This window comes from Pteronotus mesoamericanus, unplaced genomic scaffold (genome assembly GCF_021234165.1).
Source record: "Pteronotus mesoamericanus isolate MK-2021 breed Mesoamerican mustached bat unplaced genomic scaffold, CSHL_Meso_final contig_68, whole genome shotgun sequence".
Lineage (NCBI taxonomy): Eukaryota > Metazoa > Chordata > Mammalia > Chiroptera > Mormoopidae > Pteronotus > Pteronotus mesoamericanus.
Window position 1 is genome coordinate 30,217,647 of NW_026555234.1, and position 25,700 is coordinate 30,243,346.

The window sequence follows — 25,700 nt, forward strand, 5'->3', positions numbered from 1 at the left end:
ATTTCTCAGCCTGACAAAGGAAAATTATACAAGGTTATCATAAAAGAGGTAATTACTTTTCACTTGGTTCTTTAAAAAAAGAAGTTTTGGCTCACATTCTTATCTGAACAGAAATAGTTAACAATCACACAGCCCTGACCACTCAATTTTTGTAAGTACTGGCATACATACACAGGCACACACAGGTGTGTGTGGGGTAATATATATAATCCCTCTATAAGACTTTGAACAGTTTGTATTATTTATAGATTCAAATGGCCCATATTTGCCTTCTCTTTCAGATCTTCTCTTTCATGATCTTCAGAAATTGATACTATACGTTACTATTAAAAAAAAAAAGCTGAATATTAGTATACTTTCAAGGCAGGAAGAGACTGTTCTGCTTCATTAAGTCCTGAGTATAAAGATTTTAATTAACATTTGTTTACACACCTGCAAAAGTTGCATAGCAACTTCATAGATACTTCGAGAAGAATCAGCTGCTTTAAACAGTATCAGATTTAGGAGCATCACTGTGTCACACTGATAATCCCTAGGGACAAAGTTCACATGTTAGGTAAATAACGTTTAGAGGCTTTCACACAAGTTAATTAATATGATGTACAAAAGGGCAAGACTGCAAGTGTGCAGCCGCTAAGCCCATGAGGCGGCTGCGTTTTTATAAGGCTAAAGGGGCAAATGCATGATTACCATTACCTTTATTTTGGTTAACATTTTGTTAAAGCTTAGTATTTCTAAATTCAAATGGAAATTGAAAAATAAAACTGAATAAAATATAAAAACCAGCATCAGAGTGAGTACCTGTTCTGGAACACATTAGCTATGGCTTTAAAGCAGCCGGCTGCCACCCTCTTCGACCCAGTGTAACATCGGTCCACAGCCCAGTACATCAGGTTGCTCTGATCCGGGTTCAGCTCCAGCAGTAACGTCACTGCTTCACAGCCCAGCTGATGGACCTACGGCAAGGGCACAGAACTGCTCAGGATAGAGAGCTGCGTATCATTCAGCTCTCTGTCATATCAAAATGTACTTCTCTACATTTCATTAAAACAATGTCGTATGTATATTTACTGCATGTAATCACAAAACTCAGTCTCTTTTTGCTCAACTCCTTCTCATTTTATTCAGCCAGTAGAAAAAAGTGACCCAGATAAATTAAACGTGGTCTCCAGCACTTTACACAAGACTTAGCAGGACAATTTTCTCCTCCAGCAGAGCCCCAGGGGCAGGGGATGAATAGGAACAGTGATTAAGTGCTTTTGGAAAAGTGAGTTATTAACCTCTCCAGTTATTTTTATCAAGTTTTATTTTTGTTTTTGATAACCCAACAGAAAAATTAGTCTTGGGGGGGGGGAAAATCTCAGACCTACTTTAAATTGTGCGGCCTGGGCGTGTGTACTGTGCAAGAGCGAGGGGCACAGAGTTGAGAGGGCAAGGACGAGTGAGTGACTGAAGAGCCGTCAGAAACAAGAAATTAAGTGCAGCAAGTAACAGGCTTCTTCCTTGGGGCTCAATGCATCCATGCAAATGTTTTGTTTATAAACTTAGAACCCTATTGTGACACATATACATACTATGGTATTAATCCTGTGACATAAAAGGACATCAAAATGATCAGATGCATGTGTAATAAATAAGAATCAGAAATTTCTTAGGTTATGGCATCCTATTTAATTTTACATGTTTTCTGCATATAATTCTAACCCATGTTGTTTTTTAAAAGGCTTATTTTCAGTGGGCCACACAATCATTCCAAATAATGCAATGACAATTAGGAAATATTAAGGGAATTACAAATAATTACCTTTTTGTCCAGAGAATCCAAAATGTTATCCAGCCATTTGTACAAATAGCCATCTGACGAAAGTCCTACATTATCTGCAACAGGGCCACAACATAGCACAGCAGACATAGCCTTCAAACAATAATATCAGAATTACATTTAAAACATTTAAGAGGTTAAATGTTGGCTGTTTAATGAGAAGAGGCAGGGTATTTTAACTCGTGCATATGTAGCCACAATATCATTAATTTTTTTCTTTACAAAGAAAAGCGTTAATAGTCATTTTTTAAAGTAAGTAATCTATTTTGAGCAGTAAGTATCATGGTACCAAATCAGACATGGAGTTTGAACTGTACTGCAAAAGAAGAAGAAAAAAATAAGCAAGAGCAAGCCCTTAAACAGGAAAAATAGGTATTCCCTTGAGGTGACCTTTACTTTTTTGAGTCAAGGCAATGGCACTCAAATTTTTGGTAGATGCTGAAATTCTTTTGCATTGTGTTTTATGTGTTTAAATAAACTTACAGTGTAAATGTTTGACTACAGCAAGCATATATATATATATTCTAATACTCTCAGGTTCTCAAAAGAGATCCCTAGCCTTTTTACAATATTAGACACTGAGAGGCAAAAAAATTTAATTACACTCTTAAGCAAAAGGCAACCAGATTTCTAAGTAAATACCTTTAGTGCACAGTACTGATGTCTGTTAATTTGCATATTCCTATCACTGTATCTGTCCAAGGGAGTAAACATGATGCTAAAAGGACCTGCCCAGTGACTGAACAGCATAAACAGACTGTGACGAAGGCTCTGTTGAGGAAAAATACTTCTTCTCTGGTTCACTGTAAAGAAAAAATAGATGGAGAACAACTCAATTCCATTTCTTTCTACCTTAACATGCATTTTAATTTGTTTGTTATTGAAGATATAATATTATTTTTAAAAGTTTTCATTTTAACTTAAAAACCTCCAAAGAGACAGAAATCATTTACATATATGCAAGTCACAGTGACAAGGCTGCAGGCTATATCACGATGCAGCCACTACCCAAGAGGAAGCACGCGGCAAGCAGAGTTTGTGGGGGGGGCGGGGGGGGACTATGCTGTGGGGGGGGGGGGGGGGGGCGACAGAACAGGGAGTCCGCTTCCCCCGGGGCTGGCACTGGCTACATGGGCAGCTTGGCTAGGACATCATGAACACGACACCTCTGGGTCTTGGTTGGTTGGTAAGAGAGGGCTTTGGACTCGATACATTACTGTTAAACTGTGTGTGTTTTCACCACTGCAGCTGTCTTTATAAAAGGATCCTTATGTGGCATCTCAACGTACAAAACAAACAAAAGGGCAGCTGATCTATTTGAAGTAAGGTGTGAGGCCTGGAGTCCAAACCCATTCTGCTGCCTCTTGCTGATGGCGCCAGAGGAGATGGCATAATTTGAAAATCACTGATTTAGGAGATCTCCAAAGATCCTTTCCACTTTAAAATCCTAGTCTGTAAATTCTTCACATCAATCCTTGTTGAAGAAATGCAACAATACCATAATGAATCAATGTGGGAGTTGTATACAAGTGTTTAGTAATGGACTACACAATATCTTTACATTAGTGAGGTTTAGATGAGAAAATTTAGAAGGAAAAAATGTTCTTTTCCTTTAAATAGTATTATTTGCCCCAAAAGTTCAAAATAGAGTTCCTGCACTTGACAATAACGTACCTAAAGTAGTGCTAACTGGACCCTTTTATAAAATACAGCTGTGCTCTTAACTTTAAAAGTTAACTGCCTATACTTTTTAAGGTAACAACTTTAATTTTTTTCTAGAAACAAAAAGAAACATTGTATTTACATTGTTTGCCAAAGACTGGAGTCACACTTTTGTCTTTAGCTTAGAAAGAATTTGATTTTTTTCCAATATAATTTGCATGTATCTATATTTCTAATGTTTAAACCAGTACCTGACATATAGTATGTGCTCAATAATAGGCACACATCTGTTAAAAAATTAATCACTAACACTGTATTCTTGTCCTTTAAATCTATGGCCTATATCCTATCCATTGTTCAAAAGTATTCATTCATTCTATCCTCAACAATCATTTAGGGCATTATGATTTTTGCTCATTGCATCTAAAACAAGTTTGTCCAAAGAGCTTATTTTATTGACTTCTTCAAATTTTTGTGTTATTGGCTTGGCTGTTGAAAATTTATGCTGGCTGCTTTTTGATTTCTAACCACCGACGTTAATTCAAAAGTAAAACATTCTTGCCATCCATGTAATGCTAGCACATTTTCCCAGTATGTTCACAAGCTGCTTTATCAACTTAGATTACAGAACCGCAGGAAAGGAAAAACTAGGATGGTCCTTTAATACTCAGCAATGGTTTAAGAAACGAAAAATCATACCTGGAACGTTCTGAATGATATTCGCCACTAAGGCACTAAAATGGCATCGTATATCCTTCAATGTGTCCGAGTCCTTTTCGTTTTCTGATTCCAGGAGTTGTCTAGTTAAGTCTACATATTCCAATAAAGTGTTGTTCAGGAAATGTGTTTCATTATCAAGGCCACCACTTGCACTGAAAATATTGAAGAAAATGTGATTTATTTTTTAAAAGATTTTATTTATTTTTAGAGAGAGAAAAAGAGGGAGAGAAACATCAATGTGTGGCTGCATTTCATGCACCCTCTGCTGGGACCTGGCCTGTAACCCAGGCATGTGCCCAGACTGGGAACTGAACCTGTGACTCTTTGGTTCACAGGCAGGTGCTCAATCCACTGAGCCACACCAGCTAGTACAGAAAATGTGATTTTAAACTATAAATTTAAATAAAAATAAATTCCTAGTAATCAAAATCAGAACTCCACTAGGTCATGGTAGTGTGCAATTCAATATACAAAGATTAAATGAACACATGCTTGGCTTACTTAGATATAAAAATAAATGGTGCTTCTTGCAGTTGGCTCCATAGCTGAGGGGTTATGTAAAAATAAAAGGTGCTTTTTAATCAAGGAACTACTACTGCAATTTATATGTTCAATTCCATATATAACTTTAATCAACTCTTCTGAGTGCTGTTACTCCCTCTCCATCAAAAAATATAGCTTTCAAAATAAGGTAGTAAGGTATATAGGAGAGGGAGAACCAATTTAGAAAAGGAGTCAGAGGAAAAACTAGTTCTATGTATTCTCATAATTGCCATGCATATTCATATTATTATGCTTTTAGCACAAGTAATCAAATATCTATTAGCTATTTATTCTCAGCACAATTCCAGGACAGGAATTATTTGGGATACAAAACTGAGAGAATTCAAGTAAGAGTGCTGGTTTTCAAATCTTCTGTCTAGACCCACAGAACTGCCTCCAGAATCTCTGCAATGAGATTCCCTGAGGCACAGGCCCTGTGCCTGGGGACCACTGAGTAGAAGGGGGTCATTTAGTTTGAGTCAGAAGTCTCGGTTTCCAGTCCTGGTCCATTAATTACTAAGCGTGTGACAGTATCTACTTCAGAGCATTTGAGTAGTATTATAACTGACTTAGAACATATGAAAGGCCCAGTAAACTCTAAGTTTTACTTAGAGTTTAATAAATGGTTAGCTATTACATTTATTTTGGTTAGCTTTTCTTTGTTATACTTGAAAAGTACTTCTAAAATATGTAATTTTAAAGTAAAATTAATTTTTTACTAGTCGTGAAGAGCTTCTTATAAATATCATATGGTACTACAGTACAGGATGAGGCAAAAGTAGGTTTACAGTTATTCATATGGAAAGCAATACATTAATAAATAATAATGCAAGAATAAACTGTGTTTTGTATACTCACAAACTGTAAACATACTTTTGCCCACCCTGTACGTTGAAAGAATTCACGATGAAAATTTTTCCAATATTCCTTCAATGAATGTTTTTAAACTCTGGGTCATGACTTTGTTAATGGGAAACTAATTTAGTAGATTGCAACCTGGCCCAGAATAAACATTCACATTCATTTAAGAAATATTCAGTGAGTACCTCTAGTGCACACAGGATCAACTGGGTGGACAAAACAAATGTCCTTGCCTTCTTGGCACGCAGAATCTTGGCTGGTGTCAAGATGCCTTTACTCTAGCAAAACCCCCACGTTTTATGTTTTCATATGTAAGGGGGGGTGTGTGTGTAAAAAATTGTAAGTTAGGTTTGTAGATTTCATATTTTCCCCCAGCAGCAGAGATTAACAGTTGCATGGAATAAATTTGCAAACTTTATTATGTTGGGCCTTTAAATATGTGATTTTTACAAATCCAGACAAAAGAGATCTAAAAAAATGAAATAAGAAAGAGTTAAATCAGCCCTGACTGGTGCAGCCCCGTGGACCGGGCATCATTCTGCACACCGAGAGATCACTAGTTCAATTCCCTGTTAGAGAACACGCCTGGGTTGTGGGCCAGGTACCTGGTTGGAGGCACGTGGAGGCAACTGATAAATGTTTCTCTCCTTCTCCCTCCCTTTCTTGCTCTCTAAAAATGAGTAATTTAATTTAAACAAAAAGAAATAGCTATATCAGTAACAAAAAAGAGGCTACTATCCACCTGCCTAGGTTTCTAGATTCCAAAAAATAACAAAATTGTAGGAACACTAGATTCAATGTTTGCCTGAGGCAAGCTAGCACTAGTCATAGATTATTAAATACAGTTTTAACGATTGGTTAATTTCTTGGATGCAGCTTAGACTTTGGTAAATAAGGTTTACAAGTGATAGAGATAAGTTTTTTTTGGTTGCAAAGGTGCTTTTTCTGTTTTTATATATTTCATGAAAGAAAAAATAGTTCCCTAATTATTTCAAAATTTTAAAGATCAAAATCCGGTACCGACCTGTGACTAATGACACCAGCATCTGCCAGCAGTTCAAATATTCGTACCAGTTGTACTCGTAAAATGTCTCGACGCCTGCGCCGTTTCATATTCTAGTCCAAAGATATGAAGATAGTGATTAAAAATTCTCCAGGGAAGTTGATTAAAAACTTGCTGGTGTTACTTGGAAAGAATATGTGAACGTCTTAGAGCTTTGGGGCTTATTGAAGTTATTTTGGTTGTGCAATATAGATTTTGAGCACTCTAGTAGCTACTGCATCAAAGAGATATATATGAAGTCTGTCCAACACAAGTCCAGCCATTGTCAATATAATGAGAACGGTTTGTGCGACATCAGTGTAACCTGGCAGTCAGGAAGTGGACTGGAATGTGCATGTGTGAACAATGACGACATCACCGTACTAGTTGGTAGTTGTGGTAGACACCACTGAATGAGCATGTATACTGTGTGGCCGTTGTGTTCAAAATAACTGAGTAGAGCAACCAATTTGCATCAAATTTTGTGTTAAGCTTGAACATTCCTCTGCAGAAACTATTCATATGATTCAGAAGGCCGCAGTTACAGACAACTGGTGATTGGCAGCTTCATCACGACAATCCGCCCACTCATGCATCACATCTCGTACAGAGTTTTTTGCAAAACATCCAATCAGCCCTGTGGCTCAGCCCCTCTACAGCCCAGATTTGGTGCCCTGTGACTTCTGGCTTTTGCGAAAAGCAAAATCACCTTTTAAAGGGAAGAAACTTCAGACTGTTGAAGAGACTCAGGAAAACATGACAGGGCAGCTGATGGCAATAGGAAGAACTGTGTGAGGCCCCAAGGTACCTACTTTGAAGGGGACTAAGGAATCATTGTCACATGTACAATGTTTCTTATAGCTTGTACCGTCTTCAACAATGTCTATTTTTCATGGTGCATGGCTGGATATTTTCCAGACAGACCTCATACACATACATATATGGATAGCTTGAAATTAATGAGCCAAATAAAATCACATGACATTTTCCATGGTGATTATCCCTTGTATAGGGAGGAAATAAAATTCTACCATTACTTTAGAGTGATTTGCTAGTCGGACAACTTTAGAAGGGCTAAAGCATTTTTAGTGAAACTGTTCCCTTTGACAAAGAATCCCTAAGAAACTCCCCAAAATATAACAGAAGGGCAGGGAAAACATCACAAAAGGAACAGAACGCACAGATTTTACTCATGCCAAAATTTTTCATTTAACAGTGAACTTTGACACACAAAAAAATAAATACAAAAAATCCCAAAATACTTTCTCTGTTAATTATGGTATGAATAAATGTTTTGTCTAATGAGGGTTAAAGTACTAATTCCTAGGATAATAGCTGTAACATCTCAGCTTGATTCTGCTTCTAACAGGAACTTGTACAGTAGTAGGATAGTTCTGTACCACTTTTTTCTATAGATTGTTATGTTGTAATTTTCATAATGCAAAGCAATTAAAAACACATTTATAAGTCTTTCACTTTTGTGTCCAGAAAAGAGTCTTCTGCTTCTCAGAATTAATATCCGAGACAGGTTAAAAAACAATCTTTTAACTCCTTAAGAAGTTTACAGCAATTCATATCAATCAGGATGGCTTCTTAACAGTCTTTGAGGATTTCTGCAAAGTTTTAGTTTACTGGTTTTTATTTTGTCTCCAGAGAAAGAATGTGAATCTAATGCTCTCAAAATAGCTCTTACATTCAAGACACATCACTGCCCATACCTATTCACTTGCTATGATGTCTTTTTCCCCCTGAAATTAAAATGTAAATACTGCTACTTAAATTTTGTTTCCAATTTCACTCCCCCCTAATAAATCATCCTGCATTGTAATCAACATGATCACTGTGAAACAAAAATCTAATTAATTACAAAATAGTGATACTATTACTACCCTCCAGGGCTAAATGCAAGGAAGTGAAGAATTACAGAGGATATTTAAAAGTCTCTAAAACTACAGTTATTCTCACTGTCTTCCTCTCCTGTAGATTTCCATTGTTAATAGCACAGACTCTCAGTGTTCAACACCAGACTGAACTAAGATGCTTAAAAAATTTCTGGGCTCCACTCTAGAAATTCTCATTCAATAGGTCCAAGAATCTGTAACGTTGGGCAGGTTCTCCAGGTAATTCTCAGATGCCAGTGTCATATGGGGGACTGCTGGCCTAATGGACAAAGCTGACACCAGGTGTCTTTCATGAGCTAGTTCCTCTCTAGCTTTCCATCATAATCAACCACTTTCTCTCTTATAAAATCACATAAAAAGAATCTGCAATGTCCAGATTCTTTTATAAAGTTTGCAAATATTGTTCCTCTGCCTAATTAATGTCTTTTCCTTGCTTGTCCGCTGGGGAACGTACTTGAAAATTCACCTCAAGTATCAGTGCTTCATCCAAAATGCCTTCTCTTCCTCCACAGGCAGACTCAAAGGCTTGCTTCTCTGTAGCTTATGTAACTCTTGATCTGTGACTTTATTCCAGTGTGTAATACACATTGTTGTTATTATGATTCATATAGCTGTCTATCCCACCAGACCTGTGGTTTCTAAAGCTTGCTCAGAATCTGATGTAGCTCGTTATGTTTGGGGATCTAGACCTGGGATTGGCAAAGTACAGTACAAACTTGGCCTGTTGCTGGTTGTTACTGTAAATAAAGTTTTACTGGAATATGGCCACACCCACTTGTTGAGTAGCCTGTGCAGCAACACTGAGTAGAGGCTACAGAGACAGTATGGCCTGCAAAGTGGAAGATATTTACTATCTGTCCCTTTATAAAAAAGGTTTGCTGATCCTGATCTAGACCCCAACTGTCTTCACTTCAGCTAGAGCAATTTACCATCCATTTTACATAATGGGTTTCTGCATAAGGTCTCCTGCGGGGGAAGAGAGAGATGTGCATATTTTTAAAAAATGTTCAAAACTGCACTAAACAATCATTTACCTATTTACTTCTGAATTTCTAACTTTCAGTGCAATGAATGTGTAGAATATAGAAGATAAATAAGTGTTTTGCCAAACAAATATTTAATAATAGAAAACTATACACAGTTTACCTCTGGCCTTCTTTCGAGTGCTTCTTTTATTATGGGATGTAATTCCTCTATTAGTTCCCTAGGGAAAAAAATGATATATATTCTTTTAATTAATAGCTGAACAGATATAATCTGAATATGAATATACTGAGGTAAATAGACAAGTGTTAACCCTAATCCTACTGTTTAAAACACAATTTTTATTGTTTTGTTCTGGTTATAAAACAAAATCTGCACACTGTAGAACATCTGAAAAGCAGAAAAAAATGGTATAGGTCACTTATTCTAATTTGCAGACATAAGTAGTATCAAGATTTTTGTGACTCATTTAGCAGCACACATGTTACATAGTTGAAACCCTATCATATATAAGATGGTATCCTTTCTTTACTTAATGCTAGCCCTAATGACTTTTATAGGCAATTAATTAATTCACAGTATTCTATTACAGGGTGGAATACCATAATTTTCCTAAACATTTTCATTTATTACTGATTCATTATTTTTAGGTAATTTTTGTTATTATAAATACTGTCTTGGTAAATATCTTTGCACATTAATCTGTCTTTATTTGATTTTTTCCTTACAATTAATTCTTACAAATGGAATTAATGGGTAAAATGGTATGAACTTCAAGAATGTGATAATCTTATCTTTGCTTATATTTTGATTTTAAAATAGAAAATGAGGTTATTATGGAAGACTGGGAAAATACAAAAAGCTGAAGAAAATAAAATACACCACAATTTTATCACCACAGACAGTTATTTGCCTCAGAATTGTTTCTATTTATGAGGATTTGTTTTTTAAGTTGAGATCATTTTTCTATCCCATTTTTTTGCTATTAGTACAACAAAGTATCTGCTTGTTATAAACTAATCTTCCAAAACTTCATTTTTAATGAATACTATCCTACACCTACAAACATATTATAATTTACTCTTTATTGTGCATGTCATCTTGGAGATAAAACATCAAATACCACTTCATATCAATGGAGGACAATCTCAAATAATTAATTTTGGGTCCAGCAAGCCATAACAAAGCAGAACTTCAGGCAAAAATGAAGAATTTGCTTTATTAACATCAGAAACATCAAGAATGACATAATGTATGTATGGAAATATTTCTTTTAAATATAGTCTAATTCTCTTAACCAATAGAGGGGAAAACTATAGTTTTAACCCATAGATCAAGATTATAAGTTAGTAGAATCACTGTATAAATAAATCAGTAGGAATATTAAAGATTTATACAGTATTTTATTTCTGGAATATATTTATACATAGTATATATTTGATTTTCATAATTATTCTGTGAAGAAAATAGGGTAAACCTTATTTCATCAATCAAAATGGGAAAGTAAAGGCTCAAATAATTTAAATGATTTGTTAAATGTTACATGGCTAGGTAACTGGTAAAAGGGCTGATATGTAACTGTCCTGATAAATACACCACACCTTCTCCACTAGTAGCCACATTTCCATTTTTCGTGTATAGAGAAAACATTCTATGATACTTACCTGAAAGCTCCCGGGTTGGTCCTGCCAAGACCTAGAACAAGGGACTCGGTGATTTCCATGCTCTCTGAGCGCATCATTGGAACTATGTGCTTAAACAAGGATGAAGGGGATGGGATTCCAATAATCTGGAAAAAAGGTATGTATTTATAGCATCCAATGATAGTACATCCGATTGAATAATTTGACATTTCAACACTATTTGGTCAAGAACATGGATAGGTGAAATTTTAGAATGAATGCTTCTTCAAGATTCACCTGTGGTGTACGTATAACCTAAAATGGTTAAATAATTCATCCAATGGTTCACAGCAAGTTCATTTACAGAACTGGGCTTTGTGGGTCTCTTAATTTCTTACAGATACTCACCATCACACAACGGGCTAACTCCCTCCATCAGATAGTCTGTCTTTTGAGCATTTTTTTACAGATCATTTTTTTATGATCATTTTTTTGATTCACAAAAATGAGTAGGAACAAAATTATTTCTAACAGAGTCATTGGTGTTAAAGTCAGACACTCAGATGTTATGTTTTCTCATTTTCCTTCAATCACCTCATAATATTTTGTGTCCCATCATGAAGGCTACGTAACTGTCCTTACCAAGTGTCACTTGTATCACTACATAACAGGGTAATTCTAAAAAGATACTTAGTTATTTAAATCATTCCTTTTGGATACTGAGAAGTGTGTAACTGTAGGAAATAGAATAAGGAAAAAGATGAATGAAAACTACTTTAAAAATATTCATTCTGATGAATTTAATGAGTGACCCGTTTTTGCTTTAGAAAAATTATATGTATAAAAAATTGATTCCAACTAGGACTCCATAAAAACAGTAACGGGATTTCTTGAACTCTTTTTTTTTTCCCCATTATCAGTGCAAGTAACATATACTTTTCAACCGACTTCCTTTAATGTCCTGGAAAAGAAATTTTGAAACACTGAATTTTTGAGGCACCATCCCGATGCAATGGCAGACCTGGAAACTTACTTTAGAATCAATGCTATAGCCGCTGTCTGGGGTAGACGCCAGCGTCTCGGGAGGAGAGCACCTCACAGAGCCTGCAGACGCGGACGCTGCCGTGGACGTTGCTGCGCTGCAGCACAGGAGCAGGTAGTTTCTCCACAGGCCAATGTAGGAGTCACTGCTTGTGGTCGTGTTTACTTTCTTAGCGTTGATGGGGCTACTGCGGAAAACAAAGACAATAGCAACAAGTAGATAGAAGTACTACAACATTGTTTCCGAATTTTTAAAAAACTAATGCTAAATTTCTATCAATTTCAGGGAGATGATTCGCATGAAGTTTTTATTACTATCTTTGTGAAATAATGTATGATATAAATAAATGAAATATTAGACTGAAAATTAAAACATTGAACAATTGTCTTTTGTTCTATACATGTTTTCTTAAACCTGTATTTTAAACATCTTCCAAATAAATTAATATACTTCTATGATTATCTGTGATTACTGTATGGTACATCATTACAGAGATGATCATGATATATAGCGTCAAACTTTTACTGTTGGATATTTTAGCTAGCAGCAATTTTTCCCTATAATACACAATAAAATACATCTAAATCTATGTTTAATTAGAATAAAAATTTAATTCTTTTCTAGGGTAAATTCCTGAAAATGGAATTGGAAAGTCAAAAGAATATCCACATTTTGAAAACTGTCAAATTTCTGTCTTTCAAGGTTAGACCAACAAAACATTTTGGAACAATTCCATAAATCTTTCCAAACACCAAATTCTATTTGGATTAACAACTAAGAGAAAAACAAAAACATGAAAAATACTAATAGATCGTTGTACCCTTAAAAAGACTTATAATATATTAAGATAAGTAATACATATATACAACTTCATTAATTCACCAACAGTATCTCAGTACGTTAGAAAATGTTCAGAGCACTTTGACAGCAGCAAAAAACAAAAATAACAAAAACCTGAAAAAACCATTGCCATCATATTTGATGAGGGAGATAGACAATAAAGAAACAAAACAATGTAGGACGGTGCTAAGTTTTATGAAGAAAAAGAGAGCAAAAATGGGGGACATGAAGTGGTGGCAGGAGAGGGACGAATAATTTAAAATACAGTCATTAGGGGAGACTCAAATAAGATAAGGTCCAAAATGTTACACAAGATGAAAAGTGTCAATCTTCATTAAAAAAACACCAATAAGTAACACCTGAGATCTACACAGATAACATAATGAGCATGTATGCACAGAAATACCAAAAACATATCTATTCAAATCCAAAAGAAGGAACAATTACTCTGGGTTGAAGATATAAGAGAAGGCTTTAAAAATGCGGTAGAATTTGAGATGTGCAGGGGCTAGAGCAGACAAAAGGCATTCCAGGTTCATGTGAACAAAAGCTCATCGAATGGACACTGGAGACCACACTGAGTGAATTCTGATAAGTCTGTTTTGGTTCCAAACAGAATGTACGTGAATATCACTGATACAAAGGAAGGGAAAAAAGTACAGACTGGACCCAGGTTTAGAGAGCCTTTAATGTGAGCCTAAGGTGTTAGGTTTTGCTGGGTTTATGGGGGCAGGTTATATAATGAGAGGACTGCGATCTGATCAATGGCCTGCTGGATAAGCTGAAATCAGGAATTCAAACTTAGATTCAAAAACTCTCTTCTATATTTAAGAGCAAAAAGAATTTAACTGCAGATTATAAGACTAGTCAACACTCCATTACATTATCGGTTACTCTAAATCTTTACTATTATCTTCAAAACCACAACCCAGTTCCATTATATCACTAATCCCCATCAAGAGATGGCCGTTCCTTACGTTGCCTTCAGGAAAAATAAGGTCGCTAAGGTTGGTTTCTCCTTACTTCTCCCTTTGCATCTACAGAGTTATCTACATCCACACCCATGCTCATCTTCAGATCCTTCCCTCACAAATTCTTTCATTCAATGCGGCTGCAGTGGACACAGATTAGGTACCAAGCATTGTGTCATTAAGTAAGCTGACAATGACAATTTGGTGAGACTAAATTACGTGAAAATGATGAAGGGATAAGGAGACTACATTCTTGATAGCTTCCGTTATTTCTCCTTAATACATCCAAAAATCATAGTTATGTTATTTATGGGATTTCTAATTCATATAATTTTTCAAGTAAGTACATTATGAAAGTTGATAGTCTATACATTTTTATATTTACACTAGGAAAATAACTTACTTGATGTCAACCTGTGGGGACAACAACTGAAGTCTTGTGTATGCAAACATCCAAGCATAGCTCACAGCGGTAGAGCAGTGTTTTGGAAGGTTTTCTTGCTTTAAAAAACTGGAGAGACTTATAATCCATGGGTCTTGGCCTTGGGTCACATGTGCAAATATCCATATGTGTGATGGACTAATCACATCAAACTGGTGGCTAATAGGAGAGGAATTCCATTCTGCTAATGTTTGTAGATCTATTGAGCTGGGGCAATACAGCAAAGTAGTCTACGTAGAGGAAAAAAAATGGATTACTGCACACTTCATGACTTCTAAAGTTCTGCCATATGAACTGCTTTAAACTGTAAGTGGCCTGCTGGTAGTTTCAAGAACGGAGATTCTAAAACAGGTTAACATGAGGTCTAAGAAGGGCATTAGAGAGGGTAGTGAATTCCTGAAATTGCATTTAAGGTTTTTTGTGGCATGTGCATACATGTGTTTCTCTGGAGAGATTCCATTGCTTTCATTAGTCTCAAAAGGATCTATAAACCAAAAAGGTTAAGAACCACTATTTACGTAACTCATATATGAATATGCAATTTTCGTACTGAAGCAGCTAGGGAACTCACAAATGAACTATTCACTGTCACACTGATGGGCCCTGTATATACATAAGTGGTACAGACTAGAAAATGGGCTCCTTTCCAGAGGGACACATTCATGCATATTTGCTCAATAATATTCTGAGTTCTTATACTGAAAAGAAAGATTTACCTTCAGAGCAAAGTATGTATCATTCCAACAACAAAAACAAATGGAGTCTTAAATTGGACAGATGCTAAACTCAGTTAATCATCAACTGATGTTTACAAAGCACCTACTAAGAGCCAGGCACTGCTTTAGGCACTAGGAGAAATCATCCATTACTCTTTTTCTTGGCATAATTCAGGTTAATCACCTAAAGCAGAAGTCTTTAAATCGTACAGATTTATAATCATCTCTTAGGTTTATAAACTTTTCTTATTATTCCTTTGGTTACATGTAATTCATGAGTTGTAAGAGCCAAGTGTTATACAGAAAACACATACACCTCTTGCCCATCTATTTCAAACCAAGAAGAAAAAATTTTTCAAGTTGTAAAGTTTAATAATTATTCTTACATTGATCTTGAAATCTTGATATATGACTTTTTCTCTTTTTTGGTTCAAACCCAACTAAGCAAGTTTGCATAAGTTTTCTTAGTAATGTAAAAAAAAAAAAAAAATGAAGTATTTTTCTTCATTTTAATGAATCAAATTACATTAAGACTATAGCATAAAATTCTACATATTTGTTCCATTGCATTTAAACTTATGTGGCAAAGTAAAAGAAAAAAAAAACAACATATTAAAATAAAGGCAGAGTGCATTTTTTGTGCTCCAAATTTCAACAAAATTTTTCCATAGTATTTTAACCAGTATATATGTCAAAAATATATTATATAGTATAATAAACAGCAAAAAGCAGTCAATAATAATATTAGATTTAAGAGAAACTTCTTAGATCAGAAAGACTAGAATTTTACAAAGATAAAATACTCTTATTGCTAAGGGAAAGCATACTATCCATAGATATAAACCAGTGCCACTTTTTAAAAAAATGTGTCACTTTTTAAAAAGTATTTTTAATTTTTAAAGTACAGTTTTTAAAAATACTTGCTAACGCATTACATTTGTAAAGGAAATTCATGTACACACATGACTTAGGCTCCGAAACAAGACCAAATAGCATCCAGCCATCACAATCACTGCACTGCGTTACGTACAGTACAGCTACAGAAATCACTCCAGTTACCTGGTCGGCCCCAGTGAGATGGATGAAGCTCTCAAGAATGGATGGGCTCAGCCTGTCCATCACATCTATGGCTAATTCATCATCACCCTATAAAAAATACATCAGATGTCTCAAAAAACTAAGAATATTTAAGAAAAGGAGCCAAACTTAAACATTAGAAATTCACTCTTGCACTACTGGCTATGGAATTGAGGGCCAAGTGGGTCAGTTCCTGCCTTGTCAAAAACTTTGTTATAAAGTGAGTTGTACTGTATGGTGGTAACAGAAATGTAATAAAGATGGACAAAAGGATAGTTTTTTAGTATCTTCATTCGGTAAGTAAATTTTACCTTAGGTATTTCCAGAAGTGCAAACAAAGCCCGTACTTCCCTAAGGACACTGACGGCTAATCTCCTGGTGGCGGGCCGGCTGCTACAGAGAATGACGAGAGCAAACCCTTCGACCACGTGGAACACACTGGAATACGGGCTCCTCTCCAGAGGAGGTGGATGGGAAGCTCCGTTAGCTCCACCATGCTTGAGAAACAAGCAGAAGTTAAAAATGAAATTTAAAAATGTATACAGACACTCTGGTAAAACGATTAAGAGTAAAGTAAATCACAGAAAGTACGGCTACAGGTCTGCCTCAGCTCAAGCAATTTAATTAATATTTAACTTATAAAAATGTAATAATGTACCTAGTAGGGGGAAAAAAGCATTTAATTGGCAATCTAAACAGGAATTCTGTACCTAACTTCTGTCATTATCTGGCTACTTTGCAACGTTGGAGCTGACACTATTCATCACTCTTGGTCTAACATTTCTATGCGGACTCTGAGGGGCCTGGATTGTACCCTTTGTTCTCAGAGTGAGGAGCCTCAGCACCGTAGCACCTAGGAACTGGGCGGAAATCGATTCTCAGGCCCCTTGGTGATTTTACGCTCATTAAAGGCTGAGAAGCTTGATTGGCTCAGATGATCCAGCTCTAAAACGCCAAGGTTCTGTGAATTACACATGATCATAAATCCATAATTTTGAGCACCTTCAATGGTTAAGAAGCGTACACACTGGTATGTGAGAAACAGGGACTGGTGCCACGGTGCAAAATAATCACATAAATAAAAAGCTATCCCAGTTGCTACTATTATTATTATTACGATTACTATTATATCAGCTTTAAATATATTGGAAACAACCTAAATGTGAGCTAGAATTGCCTCTACTATCTACATTCATCCAAAACTCATTGTTATCAAAAGAAGGCTGGAGAGGCTAGACATAAAGGCTACATATTTCACATACGAACTATAGGAAAACTCAGCTTAAGGGATTAGGACACTTTCAGAGTGAATAAAATGCATAAAATTTTTAGCGTTTTATATATTAACACTGTTGGTCATTTACCACTGACCACATCCAAAGGGACAATACAAAAGAACACGGTACCTGTGAGTCCTGGTTTCTGTTATGCATTTGGGTTGCTTGTTTCCACTGATTTATTAATTGTACCAACATCTTTACGGCATTATCAAGAAGTGTGGGATGGACATCAGTCACTTCACGAACAATAAAATAAACAAATCCCGAAAGAACATCCTCCCGCCAATCTGGAAAGTCAAGCACTAGCGCCTGCAGAGTATTGAAAGCCAGAGCGCGCAGTTCTTCGTCCATGTGAACTGTGAGCCTGTCGTGAACAACATTCCATTAGCAAACCTTGAAACCTTTCAAACAGTGTTATCATCTAAAGCTTAAAATCTAAGGACAAGCTAAGGACAAGAACTTAGTATGTCCTCTTAACTGGTTTGCAAGAAGTATGAAGGTACAAACCAATGTCCACTTTTTGTGTTATATCCATTCTGACACTAGTCTATATTCATAATTTCTTTAGATTCACACATTGGTCTATTAATACTAGTTAGTATTGTTACTATAATTCAGAATAATTTTGATCATAATGGTAATGCTATACTTAAGAAAAGACTGACATATCAGAATTATATTTAAAAAATACTTTAATTCTTAAAATACCATGTTATCCTATAATCAATCAAAAATTATATTCAATCATATAGCATCTTAACACTATCTCACATTCAGTCCTTTACTATCACTGGAAAGAACATGATGTATCTCAATCATTCCTTTCATGCTGCTGAGGTTACAGTTAAATATAAGAGGACTGACTGTAAGAAAGGAAATAGAACAAATCAAGATGGACTCAATTTAACAGAAATAATTCTTAAGGTGAGAATGAGAATAAATTTAGTAGTAACATCACACATGGAGTGTACCTAGAAAGATATAAAAAATAAACTTGTCAAACTAACACCTAAGCCCTGAAAGGCAGTTTAAGTCTAAAAAAATTAGAGGAGACGCTGTATAAAACTGCCTCTTAAAGACATGAAAACAATATGGGGACACGAACATAATATAAATTAAAGGATTTTAAACAGAACATAAAGAAAATGATTTAAAAAACAGAAAAGATGGCAGTATATAATGTCACATATGTAAGTTTCTGATTTGAAGCTGAAGAGGATTAGTTTAGTGATTAACCATCAAGACAAATGCATCCGAATTAGAAACAGCCTGAGTACGTAAGATAAGTAGATAATATTAAAAATATGCCACAATTACATGCTTGGGAAACTGGGATGATGAGTTATCCTCAATGACAGAGGAGGAAAGCTGTGTGGTTTAGGTGCAAGGAGGTACCACAGTCTTCACCCTGCTGAGCTCAGTGCTGGTCTTCACTAAGCCAACCTTCAATGACAATGAGACTGAAGAGAAAAAGTATTACAGCTAGAAAGACTTGGGAGTAAGCTCCAAAGTGGCAGCAGTGATCTCAGCACATCAGAAGTATCATGCAGGGTCAGGTTAAGGGTCTCGAGCCCAGTATTCTGTCTCTGACGGTGGCACCAAGGGAGGCGCTGTGGGAGAGAATGAATGACTAACTGACTACATGATGCTGACTTCAAAGGTTATTTCAACATCCCTTAAAGCCATGAATGTGTAAATATTATCTTACACCTATTCTGTGACTCAGGATATAGAAATATGAGAAAAACAGTATAGCCTGGCCAATTTAAGACGGGGGAACTATGGAACTATCCTTAGGGACAGAATACAGGTCTACAAATTTACAATGTATCTTTGATTGGAACTAATTAACTATCCTCAGAGACACAATACAGGTCTACAAATTTACAATGTATCTTTGATTGGAACTAATTAACTATCCTTAGAGACAGAATACAGGTCTACAAATTTACAGTGTATCTTTGGTTGGAACTAATTAACTATCCTTAGAGACAGAATACAGATCTACAAATTTACAATGTATTTTTGGTTGGTTTGCTTGCTTTATTTTCAAGCACACAAGATCTGGACAGCACAATTGCAAATGAGAGAAAGAGTGGGCAAAACAGATTAGATTTTAACAGGGGTGTCCAACCTATGGCCTGCAGGCCACATGCTGCCCAACACAAAATCGTAAATTTACTTAAAACATTATGAGATATTTTTGTGATTATGTGTTGCAATGTATTTAATGTGTGGCCCAAGACAACCCTTTTTCTTTCAGCATGGCCCAGAGAAGCCAAAAGGTTGGACGCCTCTGCTAGAAGCTTTCTTTCTGCTCAACTAAATTAGTAAATAAACATCATAAGGGAAGGAAGCAAAGTAAACTGTCCCTTGTTGTTTAGGTGTTTGCCCCTCACTAGACGCCCCCATCTGTGCCCGTTATAGACACAATTTCATTTGGGTGGGGACCTACTGGAGCAGTCATGGCCTCTCCTCCACATGTCGCTGATGGCTGGTTTTGAACTACAAAGGCAGAGATGAGTAGGTGTGACAGAGACCACAAGACCTGCAAACCCTAAAATATTTACTACCTGACCCCTTAGCTGAGAATCCTTAATGACATCAACAGAGCAGGTTTTCAATGAGCCATCACCTCAACTTAGAATTAATTTTGGGAGGTAATATTTAAGTTTGGTTCATGTTATTTACTTTTTTTTTTTTTAAAGATCTGTGACATGCCTAACAGAGCAAAGAAACAAAAACTTCAACCCTGTGGGCAACGTAATAGAAAAAAAAGTGAAAATGAGACCTGGTCACCAGCCTAGGTGCCAAAGACATAATTGTAGGAGTTAACAGAAAAAGTCGTTGCCTAATGGGTATAATTGCACACTGATAATGCCCACAGGTTAAGGGATAATGTATTATGTAAATCCCAGGAAATATTACTAGATGGAAAGTGAGGGAGCTGAAAATAGGATGTGCACGGGAATCTAAAAGAACTTTAAAAGTTAAAAATGAGCTCATTTTGTTTAACAAAACATAAAAGACAAAATGGGAATTTAGAAAGTAAATCAAATGATGGATTAATTAAATGTCTTTATTATTAGTCTTTTACTGATAACAGTAACAGGGCTGGTTTGAAATTTAAAGGGATCAAAAGAGATAAAAATCAGCATAGTGAACAGTAATTCTCATTTACCTTGCTAACAATTCAATGAGGTCAGTTCTGCTCATACCGTCAGGAATCAACCTTGGAATAGCAGCAATACAAGTTCTAAACAAATCAATTTTGGGTTTTCTTTCCCCCCTGAAAAATACATGATGACAGGACTTAATAAGCGTATTACATATGCTGGAAAATAAAAGCAAACTTAGAAAAATAATTACAGAAAATAGGAGCCCACCCCAGAAAGTTTAATGTACTTAATATAAGAAGAGCACATACAAATTCAGTAAATAACAATCAGTTTATAAATTAACAGAATACAGAGAAAACTCAAGGAAAAGCATAGTAAGCAAAAAAGATTTCTCAGTAATTTTAAAACAAGCATAGTAACTATAAGGCTTAAAAAATAAACATTAAGTAAATTATAATACAATCATTTCAAATTAATAAATTTTAATTAAATATAATTTAACTATTATTGCATCTTTAGTAAATAATTATTTTTTTAAATATTTCATTTATTTATTTTTAGAGAGAGGTGAAGGGAGCAAAGGAAAGGGAGAACGCCCATGGGAGAGAGAAACACCTCTCAGTTGCCTCCCTTAGGCGCCCCAGCTGGGGACCAGGCCCCACATCTAGACACGGGCCCTGACTAGGAATCAAACTGGTGACGTTTGCTCTGCAGGATGACGCCCAACCACCTGAGCAACACAGTTCAGGTCTTTAGTGAATAACTATTAAATAATAATAATATTGGTATTAAATAACCCAATATTGGTTACTTGGGAGCCCATAAAATTTAAAAAAAAAATTTAAATTTAGTATTATTTACTAACAAGGTTCTTGGAAAACAGACTTTATCATATATTACTGTTGCTGTAGTCTGTTCTTGTCTTTTCATTTTACTTCAGGGCGCGCGCGCGCAACACACACACACACACATACTTTAAGCTTTAATGTAATAAAATGTGTCAATTTCTAAAATTCATCTGGTTCCTTCAGGGGCTTCCTACAATTTGATTTTACTGTATTTTCTTCTAGTTACTCAATGATTTTATTATTTTAAGTATCTAATATCTTAATATACTGGTTTTTATATTTTGGTCTATATATTGAGGTGAGGTTTTTAGTTAATTTATTTTATCCAAATTATCCTTCAGTGGCCTAATAAAATAATTCTTATGTAGCAAAGAATTTGGATGATTTAAATGTTTTGGGCCAGTATTTGTTACAATGGCAATGGACTTGCTACTGACTTTTAGAGCTTTTATTCAGTCAGTCTTCTCTGCATGGTTCCAATATGCATGGCTTGTAGTCACCACCTTTTCGTTAAATAATACCAGTCCCGGCACGGTTCACTTTTCCGTTGCCACACATTACCTATAAGTAATTGCATAAACAAGCTCCTCTGATAGCTCTTCAGTCCACCAATCATGATGTACACAACACACGTGCTTCATAATCAGCGACTAATCACACTACTTTTTTCAAATTCTGTCATGATTAGTGGAGTAAAAAAGAAAACGCGCTATCATTAGAAGTGAAGTTCAAATTCAACACTGAGGGGGCCGCCCCTCACGCCGCCAGAGGAGCCCGGTGAGGGCGAGCTCAGGGGCGCACGTGAGGAAAGCGGCTGGGACGAAAAGAATGAAGAGTCCCCTGTGAAATAATACAGGAAAAACATGACCTCAGAGAAACTCTCAGAGATATTGGTATATACTTGTATATAATAGCTGTATATTAACTACCTTGAGAGCTCCGATTTCCAATTTGGTAATTAATCTAAGACCTAGAATGCAGATACTAATATCTGAAAAATGTTGCTCCCTATACAGAATATGTAGATACTTGTTAGCAAATGAAGGAAGTGATTGCCATGAAACATATTCTCTTGAGGAGGAAGTCCCTCACAATAAGGAACAGAGACGTCGAGAGGACGGGCAGCGGCAATGGTGGGGTGGGGTGGGGTGGGGTGCGGGGGGATGAGGCACTGTTTCAAAAAACTACTTCTACACCGTTCCTCGCTGCACCCCTGTTCCCAGGAGATTTTCAGCGTTTCTGTATGTTTATCAGGGCCCTGGAAAGAAGAGCACTTGTTTGACTTAATGAACCAATTAGTTCACACCCACCTGGGGTAACTAAGATTTATCTATGACTCACGGGGTTCGTGTAAGGCCTCGTCACTGACAACAATCTAGGCTGAGAATCCGGGACACCTTTCGCTTTCTTTACTAGGTTCAGCAGCACTTTAAAGAGCAACACCGAGCACATGGAAGAAACGACTGCATCAGTGACTACAGCAGATGGAAATATGGAAGAACTCCAAAGGTAACAAAACAAGTAAGCAAGGATCAGCCACCTATACGATTTCACAGACACTGAAATAGCAATGCAAAGAAATAAGGTACTGCATACGTGATCATGTCTTCAGGCTCCTTATTGGACATCTGCACGCTCGTCATACACATGGGTCTCCCAACTTCTTTGTCCAAATGTCTGAGAATGCTGTCTAGTGCTTTTCTCACTTGAGGATAGTAAATTGACATTCCTGGGGGTGGGGGGTGGGGAACAGTTATTAAATGTGAGAAATTAAATAAAGAGTAGTTACTCTCTGTAAAAATAAAAGCCTCTTAATCTTTGAAAGACATTAGTTTATCATTGTTACAAAAGGAGCTCTGACTGTGACACACTCTTCTTGATGGTTGGCTAACGTGTAAAAATTAGGCACAGAACCAGAATTTGAAGGGAGAACAAAAATGCAGAAAACAGTATCATGTAAGAAAAGTTAGCTTTAACCCAAAGACTTTTAATCTGACAACCTATAGAGATTATCAAAACTGTATTCATTTTTTATCACTCTGTATACTGGAATAACCGTAATAGGCACATATATACATTTTAGTTCAACCTAAACTTTTATAAAATATTAAACGGTATCAAAATGCACTTTATTTATTCCAGTTAACACTAACCTATGACTTTTGCTTCTTCATCTGTCAAGGTTTTGTTAAGAAAAATTTTCTTCACGCGAAGAGTGTTTCCGGAGGGAAGAATGACTCCTGTTGTTGGCATCGGAGGCTCGCCATCCTTCTGCTGCAAACTGTCCGCTATTACAAGGAAGACTCGGAGGCCTATGTTCATTCTCTTCAGAGAAAAACGTTCAAAATAATCAAGTCAGAGTTTCAGCAAATATTTGTTTTCATGTTCAAAACATCTCATCAAATAACACTGGGGAACAGGAAGGAGGAGGACAGAAGAAAAACTAACCTTTCTGCTCAACACTTTTTAATCAGTCCAGGCATTGAAGTTTGCTTCTTTTTCAAGTTCCTACATGCATACCCACTCCGTTCAGAGGTCAACTGGCTCTCCTATTCTCTGTAAAGCTATTTCAAACCTCTTCCACCTCTCCTCCCTGCCCCTCTCCAAGCAGAATTATTTGTCCCCTACTTTACAGAAAGAGAAAACCGACTTTCTCACTACAATACACACCAGCGTACTTGTACCTGCATCGCTTCCTCCTCTCCTTTGCTCTTGTTAGAGTCAAGGGGATGCTGGTCTTTCTCGTTGTCAGAATTCTCTCTGATCTTACATTTTTCGGAAATTATACTATTATCTTTTTCCTTGCATCTTCAACAATTCCCTTTCAACCTAATATACCTCGTTTCTGTTAACTCTACTCAATTCTTAATAAGCCCTCCCCACAATACTTCCCTGGAGCAACTCTCACTCGTTAGGGGCCATATTGCTCCAAACAGCGGGCACCTTTCCTGCATCCTGTATGACTTTCAACAGCATGGGACACCACCAGGTATTTGTTCTTTCCTGAAACACGTCCTTCCTTTGCTACACCTGTGCCACTGGCTGGCTGTGTCCCCTCTACCCGCACTTCAGGTTTGGCCTCCTTTACCTGATGCTAAATATTAGGCTGCTTCACGGCGAGGCCCTAGGGTGCCTTCTCCTAGCATCATGGACTCTCTCCGAAGCGACTGCATGCGTTTACCTGACTTCAGTTACCACTTGTGTCAGACCGCCCACTAATTTTAAGCCAGACTTTTCCTCTGAACCTGAACCCTCGGACCCATTTGACATCCCTACTTGGATGTCAAAAAGATGTCTCAGGTTTGATGTGTTGAAACCAAATGCACTTTTCCCCAAACACTCAATCCCTTCTCAGTGTTACTTTTCTCAGTAAATGGTATTCTCTCCATCTGCACCATACTATCTCGGCCCAAGCCGCCATTATCTCTGAGCTGTACTTGTGGTCTCTAAGGCAGGCACGTGCATCCCAGTGGGTGTGCAAGAGAGTTCACTGGGGCACAGGGAGAAAGTAAAACCTCTGTTAATATACCTTTTGTTATCTAAAGAACGTTAAGCTTGTAAGCTTTATTCATCTTTATATGTGACAGTACTGATGTCTTCCCTTAGTCTAAACATCAGAGGGTCATGTCCCATAGTTACAGAAGACGTCATGGAGAATGTGGGAAAACCCACAAAGTACCAGGGTTTGCAAAGTTGCCCTCATACTATTGCGATTTGCATATATTTGATTAAATGAATTGATGGGTACTTTTATCTGTCTTTAAGTAAACTAGCTCTCACAAGCTTAAAAAAAAACCCCGAAAAGCAAATACAGATGAAGATAATCCTTATGTAAGCCTAAATGAATAATAATAACAAAACAGCACAACTGACACTTTTTCTACTTCTAGTGTGAGAGTTTCAGCAAGGAGGAAACTTTAGAAGTAAACTTGTTCAATGGAGAAAATACTTCTGAAAATGGATGTTTAAGAGAATGGATTTCATTGCTGAAAACCATGTGAAGTATATAAAACACTCACGTATGCTCACTTAAAATGTCTGGAAATAGCCCTGGCTGGTGTGGCTCAGTGGATTGAGTGCCAGCCTGAGAAACAAAGGGTCGTGGGTTCGATTCACAGTCAGGGCACATGCCTGGGTTGTGGGCCAGGCCCCCAGCAGGGGGTATGTGAGAGGCAACCACACATTGATGTTTCTCTCCCTCTTTTTCT

At 36.6% G+C, this 25,700-nt stretch overlaps 1 protein-coding gene across 1 annotated transcript in view; it reads right to left on the reverse strand.

Moving 5' to 3' along the window:
- Positions 1-25,700, reverse strand: part of FRYL (FRY like transcription coactivator) — a 148,507-nt gene that overhangs the window by 62,301 nt on the left and 60,506 nt on the right. The window contains exons 15-30 of the mRNA XM_054582148.1: positions 23,646-23,817; positions 23,089-23,221; positions 20,707-20,814; positions 17,652-17,889; positions 16,557-16,742; positions 16,228-16,314; positions 14,414-14,682; positions 12,191-12,386; positions 11,200-11,324; positions 9,698-9,755; positions 6,633-6,724; positions 4,184-4,356; positions 2,465-2,625; positions 1,805-1,915; positions 802-956; positions 433-532 (exon numbers count right to left, since the gene is read on the reverse strand). Coding sequence (XP_054438123.1) covers positions 433-532; positions 802-956; positions 1,805-1,915; positions 2,465-2,625; positions 4,184-4,356; positions 6,633-6,724; positions 9,698-9,755; positions 11,200-11,324; positions 12,191-12,386; positions 14,414-14,682; positions 16,228-16,314; positions 16,557-16,742; positions 17,652-17,889; positions 20,707-20,814; positions 23,089-23,221; positions 23,646-23,817 — 2,364 coding nt within the window. The remainder of the gene's footprint in view (positions 1-432; positions 533-801; positions 957-1,804; positions 1,916-2,464; positions 2,626-4,183; positions 4,357-6,632; positions 6,725-9,697; positions 9,756-11,199; positions 11,325-12,190; positions 12,387-14,413; positions 14,683-16,227; positions 16,315-16,556; positions 16,743-17,651; positions 17,890-20,706; positions 20,815-23,088; positions 23,222-23,645; positions 23,818-25,700) is intronic.